General features: G+C 49.7%; 1 protein-coding gene across 1 annotated transcript in view; it reads left to right on the top strand.

The window, feature by feature from the left end:
* Positions 1-54: 54 nt before the first annotated feature.
* LOC106892198 (aryl hydrocarbon receptor-like) overlaps positions 55-6,873 on the top strand; it is a 32,379-nt gene continuing 25,560 nt past the window's right edge. The window contains exons 1-2 of the mRNA XM_014949209.1: positions 55-95; positions 198-385. Of these exons, the coding sequence (XP_014804695.1) occupies positions 55-95; positions 198-385 (229 nt within the window). The remainder of the gene's footprint in view (positions 96-197; positions 386-6,873) is intronic.

Genomic DNA, 6,873 nt, shown 5'->3' with positions numbered 1-6,873 from the left:
CCGCTCGGGGGGCTCTCCGGGGGGATGCTCGGAGCGTTGCCCCCCGGCCCGGCCATGTACGCGGGTCGCAAGAGGAGGAAGCCGGTGCCCCGGGTGTGAGTGGAGGGAGAGGAGTCCCGGGGAGGGATGGAGGGATGGATGGAGGGATGGATGGATGGAGGGGGGACAGGACCCGGTAACGCGGCTCTGCCCGGCAGGATGCGGCCGGGCCCGGTGGAAGGCGGCACCTCCAACCCCTCCAAACGGCACCGGGAGCGGCTGAACCGGGAGCTGGAGAGACTGGCGGGGCTGCTGCCCTTCCCCGAGGAGGTGGTGGCCGGGCTGGACAAGCTGTCGGTCCTGAGGCTCAGCGCCGGCTTCCTCCGAGCCAAGAGCTTCTTCAGCGGTAAGGGGCACCCCCGGCGGGAGCGTCCTTCTTCCCCCCCCTACCCCTCCCCTCGGAAGTGGGGTTTTTTACCCCCTTTTTTTCTTGCTTTGCAAGAAACTGCAAGGTTTCGGGGCGAATCTGGGCAAAAGTGGAGCAGAGAGACAAAATGCATAATGGTACATAATGGGAAATAGCTGATAAAATTATTATTGTAACTTTATCTGCCTTGTGAAATCCTAGTGTTGTGTTTATGGAATAGCCCTGCAACAGTCATCTCTTCTCCTACTTTACTTTTAGATAAGCTTGAAACTCGGAATTGGGGTTTTTCCCCCCTTTTTTCTTGCTTTGCAAGGTTTCGGGGCGAATCGTGCTATTGGCTTTGCAGCGTCAGGTGAATTTTTTTGGACTGTGCTGGTTGGGTTTTCCCTGCTGTTTTTTGCCCTGCTGAGGAGTTCTGCTGCACCAGCCCGTGCGATGCTGAACGTGTTGCCCGAAACACAGCATCTGTGCCGTCTGGGCAAAAGTGGAGCTCCGACTTTTTTTTTTTTTTGGAACCGAAGAGATGAAGTTGATTTTGTTTGTGGGTTCCACTGGAGTAGAAAATCGAGGTTTTGGGCCGGGGGGGGGTTTCTGCGGGACCCCGTGCCGAGGGTTTGGCAGGCGCAGCCGCGGGGGGAAAGTTTTGGGATGCCAGTGACTTTTCTTCCCCGGTTATAACGGGCCGGAGAAACACACAGTGTGCTGAAATAATAATTACCTGCAATGTGGTTACGATTTATTTGGGAGCCTTTTAAAACAGACCGCGTGAAAGGCATGTCTGCATTCCGCCGGGCTGTTAATTGTTGTCATTAATAGGAGCCCACAGGAGGGTATTTAGGCAGCCCTGGATTTTCCTGGTGAAATACCAGTGGCTTGAGTGCTGCATGTGACCTCAGGAACGGCACAATCTCTCTTTTCAATTCCAAATCATTGAATGTATTGAATGCCTTCCTCTTTTTTTTCCTTTTTTTTTTTTTTTTTCTTTTCCATTCTCTTTCAAACACTGGTTGTAGGATTGGCGAGCGGTGAAATGAAAAATTAATGGCCTTAGAGAGGAGTTATTGGCTTTGCAGCGTCAGGTGAATTTTTTGGACTGTGCTGGTTGGGTTTTCCGTGCTGTTTTTTTGCCCTGCTGAGGAGTTCTGCTGAACATGTTGCCCAAAACACGGCATCTGTGCCGGTGCTCTGGAGCAGAAAAGGCCCACCGTGGTGCTGATGGTTCTGAAGCACGCTTCTTCTTCCATGGGGTGGAAGTTTTTGGCTCAGTGCAGGCCTTGCTCTTCCCCTGAAACAGGAATCATTTAACTTTAGCCACTTTAAACAACTTATAAAACAGAGGGGTGGTAGCAATTCCTTAAAAGGGTGATTTTGAAATGGCTGGCCTTGTTGCACAAGTGTCACACCAGGAGCTGATCTGGGGCTTGTGGTCCTTTCCAGGGTGATTGTGCCAGGGTGATGCACAAGCTTGGCTGGGGAGCAGTGAGCACAGAGTGACTCTGGGGGGGAGGACGGGTTCCCCCCCACAAAGCTGGGGCTGTGTCTCCTGGGGTTTGACATTCCTGCATCCCTGGCTCAGTGGGTGACTTTGGCTCCGCATTGGGAGAAACTAGGAAATCCCCTTCCGAGATTCTCTCTCTTTTTTTTTTTTTTTTCCTTTTTTTTTTTTTTTTTTTCTGCCACTCCATCTGGTTTGATTTCATGGGGCCAGCTTCTTCCCAACCCCTGCACACACCAGTGTGTCAGAAGCAGTGGGGATGGTACCTGGCTCTGTCTTGCTTAAGGCAGGTCACAGTAATTCTGCTGTGGGAGGGAGGGAGGAAAGCCTCAGCTTTTTAGATGCAAATAGTTATTGCAGACCTCCTTGAGTCTCTTCTGCTGCTGTAAAAAAAAAAAAATTAAAACCTTTAGAAGGAGCTCTGGGCAAGCCTGTCTACAAAATCAAATTATTTTAAGTGGCTTTCGTCCCTTTCATGGAGTGCCGAAGTGATGTTGCAGAGATAAAGTTCAACTTTGGAAGGCTGCTGTTCAACATACTCTACTTATTCCTTCGCTGCTTTTTTTTTGGTCATCTGCACATTTAGAGGTTGGTTTTTTTAGAGGAAGCAGTGGGGATGGTACCTGGCTCTGTCTTGCTTAAGGCAGGTCACAGTAATTCTGCTGTGGGAGGGAGGGAGGAAAGCCTCAGCTTTTTAGATGCAAATAGTTATTGCAGACCTCCTTGAGTCTCTTCTGCTGCTGTAAAAAAAAAAAAATTAAAACCTTTAGAAGGAGCTCTGGGCAAGCCTGTCTACAAAATCAAATTATTTTAAGTGGCTTTCGTCCCTTTCATGGAATGCCGAAGTGATGTTGCAGAGATAAAGTTCAACTTTGGAAGGCTGCTGTTCAACATACTCTACTTATTCCTTCGCTGCTTTTTTTTTGGTCATCTGCACATTTAGAGGTTGGTTTTTTTAGAGGGGCAGCTGGGGTCTGCATGCCTGCCTGCAGAGCTGGGTGAGCTCGTGTGCTCCTGCTCAGCATCAGGGGCAGCTGGGGTCTGCATGCCTGCCTGCCTGCCGAGCTGGGTGAGCTCGTGTGCTCCTGCTCAGCATCCTTGGATACGTGAGACAGGATCCCAAGGAGGCTGATTTAGCTGCTGAATGCTGACAAGCCCCGTATGAGATTGGATCAAACACAAGCGTTTTGGGGTCTTTTTGTGTTTATTGAGAGCAGCCAGCCCATCCCAGGTCTGGCAGAAGGCAGCTTGAGACCAGGGAGTGCAAACCCTCACGTTGACTGGGGAGGAGGTAGGAGCTGGTCTCTTCCTTGCTCAAGTGTGTCCCTGCTTGGGCGCTCTCTGAAAGAAGATGAAGGAAAACCAGAAGTGTTTTGAGGCAGAAACTAGAGCGTGCTGCCATGCCTTTTGAGGAGGAACATCTCCGCAGCCTGTCCTCCTGGAGCAGATCTCAGGTGGCGAGAATGATCGCTGACATCCATCCACCCAGCAGGTTTATGCCAGCTGCTGCTCCTCCAGCCCCCTCTTAAATAATTCGGTGTATGTCATCTCCTCCTGGATATTTGAAAATTAGTTATTTTTTTTTAATTTTGTTTCAGCGTCTTGATTCATGTGTAGCTTGTGCGTGGGGAAATTTCTACGGGCATGAGTGATTAAAACCCAGGAGGGTGCTGGATCTTGGGCACTGGTAAAATCTTTAGGAGTTCCTCTCACTGTGTTTTTTTGGGCTCCCAGTCATCTTCTGGCCCCGTGGTCGATCTGCACAGGTCAGGGTGGGTTGACTGGGCAGTGTGGTGGCAGCAAACCTGCTGTTCTGCTGCCAGAGCTGGGCCAGATACCGCAGGCAAGAAGCCTCTGTGCGTGCTTTTAGCTGAACAGTGGAGTTTTGAACGTTGGTTTGGGGAGATATTGCCAGGAGGTCTTTGATATTTTTTTTTAAAAAAAAAACATGTTTTCCCTTCATGCATGAGGGTTTTTATATTTTATATGGCCTAAATTTAAAATGTCCCTGCTCCCTTTTTTGCTTTTTTGGGAGCATGATTTCTGGGCAAGCCTGCAGAAAAGCAGAAGCCTGCAGTTAGATGATAGAAATCAGAAGATTTAAGGTCATTCAGTGGTTTGTTCTTTAATCTTTGGAGTGGTTTAGAGACCATCAAACATTGTCTTTGTTAAGCAGGGTTATTAATCTCAACAAACATTTCCTTCACAGTACATGCCAAGTACTGAGTTGGGTGTCTCTGCTGTGAAGCCCCTGATGTCAGATACTGTCTTCTTCCAAAGGACAAGAGCATCTGTGTGTCTGTCTGTCTACTAATTCTCTTCTCTTTTTGCAGCCTGGAAAAACTTTCCAGTTTAACAAAACAGGAAGCCGTTCAGTTCCAGGAGTTTTCCGTGTGCCTTCAGCATCTCTGGGGAAGGAGGGTTCATGGCCATGGTAGTTTTGACCACGGTCCCCTCCTGGAACGAGGAGACGCTGCTCTTTGTCTTGTACAGCCATAATGATACAACACTGTTTAGATGAGTGTTGGGCTGCCAGTTGGTTGGTCAGGTGTCCTGATGTCAGACAGATTGTCTTCTTCCAAAGGACAAGAGCATCTGTGTGTCTGTCTGTCTACTAATTCTCTTCTCTTTTTGCAGCCTAGCAAAACTTTCCAGTTTAACAAAACAGGAAGCCGTCCAGTTCCAGGAGTTTGCCGTGTGCCTTCAGCATCTCTGGGGAAGGAGGGTTCATGGCCATGGTAGTTTTGACCACGGTCCCCTCCTGGAACGAGGAGACGCTGCTCTTTGTCTTGTACAGCCATAATGATACAACACTGTTTAGATGAGTGTTGGGCTGCCAGTTGGTTGGTCAGGTGTCCTGATGTCAGACAGAAGGTTCTCTCTGATTTTTACCATCATCTGAAGGACCATTTAACCCTCAGGACATAAGGCAGCAACGTGCCTTGGCATTGCAGAGTGCCCGCCCCAAGACAGCAGATTGTCCTGTGACACAGTGCAGGGCCAAAAAGGACGGAGGGAGCCAGCTTTGCCTCTGGCAAGCACAGCCCAGCGTGAGAGGTTTGATCTGTGATGGGGTGGAAGAGCTTCTCTTGTGATGGAGCAGCAGTGCTGTCCTCTGCAAGGTGCCCAGGTGCCTTTCTTCTACCCTTTGCAGCTCAAAGCCTATTCAAGTGTTTTCTGTCAGTGGGAATGCTGCTTACCATGACGTGCTTACCATGGCTGAACGTGGTCAGTTGAGACATGGTCACAACTCGGGGGGAAAAAACAGAGTTTATGGCCTTTGGAAAAAGGGGCAGGCCACAAGGGTGTTGTAAAGTTATGTAAGGACATGGACCTGTTGGAACGGGTCCAGCAGAGGGCCACGAAGATGATGAGAGGGATGGAGCACCTCTGCTGTGAAGACAGGCTGAGGCTCAAAGCCTATTCAAGTGTTTTCTGTCAGTGGGAATGCTGCTTACCATGACGTGCTTACCATGGCTGAACGTGGTCAGTTGAGACATGGTCACAACTCGGGGGGAAAAAACAGAGTTTATGGCCTTTGGAAAAAGGGGCAGGCCACTCAGGGAGATTACAAGGGTGTTGTAAAGCAGAATCTCCATCCTCTATTGGATGCGGGAGGTACCAGAGTGACAAAGGATGAGGAGAAGGCTGAGGTACCTAATGCCTCCTTTGCATCATTCTTTAGTAGTGGGTGGCAGGGGGGTTGGAGCTTGATGATCTTTAAGGTCCCTTCCAACCTAAACCATTCTATGATTCTGTGTAGGGAAAAGATAAAAAGGCCAAAGCCCAATTAGAACTTAACCTGTCCTTGGATGTTAAAAACAATAAACAGAATTTCTATGAATATATTAGTAACAAGAGGAGGACACGGGAGAATCTCCATCCTCTATTGGGTGCAGGAGGTACCAGAGTGACAAAGGATGAGGAGAAGGCTGAGGTACCTAATGCCTCCTTTGCATCAGTCTTTAGTAGTTGTTTAGTCAGTTGTTCCCTGAGTACCCAGACCCAGCAGATAGGGGTGAGGAGCAGAATGAAGCTCCCGTAATCCAAGGTGAGGGACCTGCTCCAACACCTGGATATAAACAAGTCTATGGGCCCAGATGGGATCCACCCAAGGGCACTGAGGGAGCTGGTGGACATGCTTGCGGAGCCACTCTCCATCATTTACCAGCAAACTGGGGAGGTCCCAGCTGACTGGTGTCTGGCAAATGTGACGCCCATCCACAAGAAGGGTCAGAAGGATGATCCGGGGAACTCCAGGCCTGTCAGTCTGACCTCGGTGCCTGGGAAGGTCATGGAACAGACCATCCTGAGTGCCATTATGCAGCACATGAAGGACATCCATGTGATCAAGCCCAGCCAGCACAGGTTCATGAAAGTCAGGTCCTGCTTGACAAACCTGATCTCTTTCTGTGACAAAGTGACCTGCTTGGTGGATGAGAGATGAGGGAAAGGCTGTGGACATTGTTGACTTGGACATTAGCAAGGCCTTTGATACAGTCTCCCACAGGATCCTCCTGGAAAAACTGGCTGCCCATGGCTTGGATGGGAGGACTCTCCACTGGGTTAAAACTGCCTGGAGGCTGGGCCCAGAGAGTGGTGGGGAATGGAGTCAAATCCAGTTGGTGGCTGGTCATGAGTGGTGTCCCCCGGGGCTGTTTCGGAGGGCTATGACAGGTTTTCCAGCTGTTCCTCAAACTGAAGCTGGGAGGAAGCAGCACACAGTGGCACACCACTGGGAATGCAGGGTTTGCTCACTGGGCTTTAAATCAAAACGCTCTTGATGTGCCCGTGGTTGCTGTGGTACCAATGCCCAACAGTTGACCTGCAGCCTTCACAGAATCACAGAATCTTCTAGGTTGGAAGGGACCTTAAAGATCATCTTGTCCAACCGTCAACCTCACTGACAACAATAGACACCCGCACAACAAACAAGGAGCATCATCACTAAACCATACCTCCCAGCACTACA

The sequence above is a fragment of the Calidris pugnax genome, unplaced genomic scaffold (genome assembly GCF_001431845.1).
Source record: "Calidris pugnax isolate Ruff unplaced genomic scaffold, ASM143184v1 scaffold75, whole genome shotgun sequence".
NCBI classification, from domain to species: domain Eukaryota; kingdom Metazoa; phylum Chordata; class Aves; order Charadriiformes; family Scolopacidae; genus Calidris; species Calidris pugnax.
The sequence above is the reverse complement of the archived record's forward strand: the minus strand, read 5'-3'. Positions and strand labels throughout refer to the sequence as shown.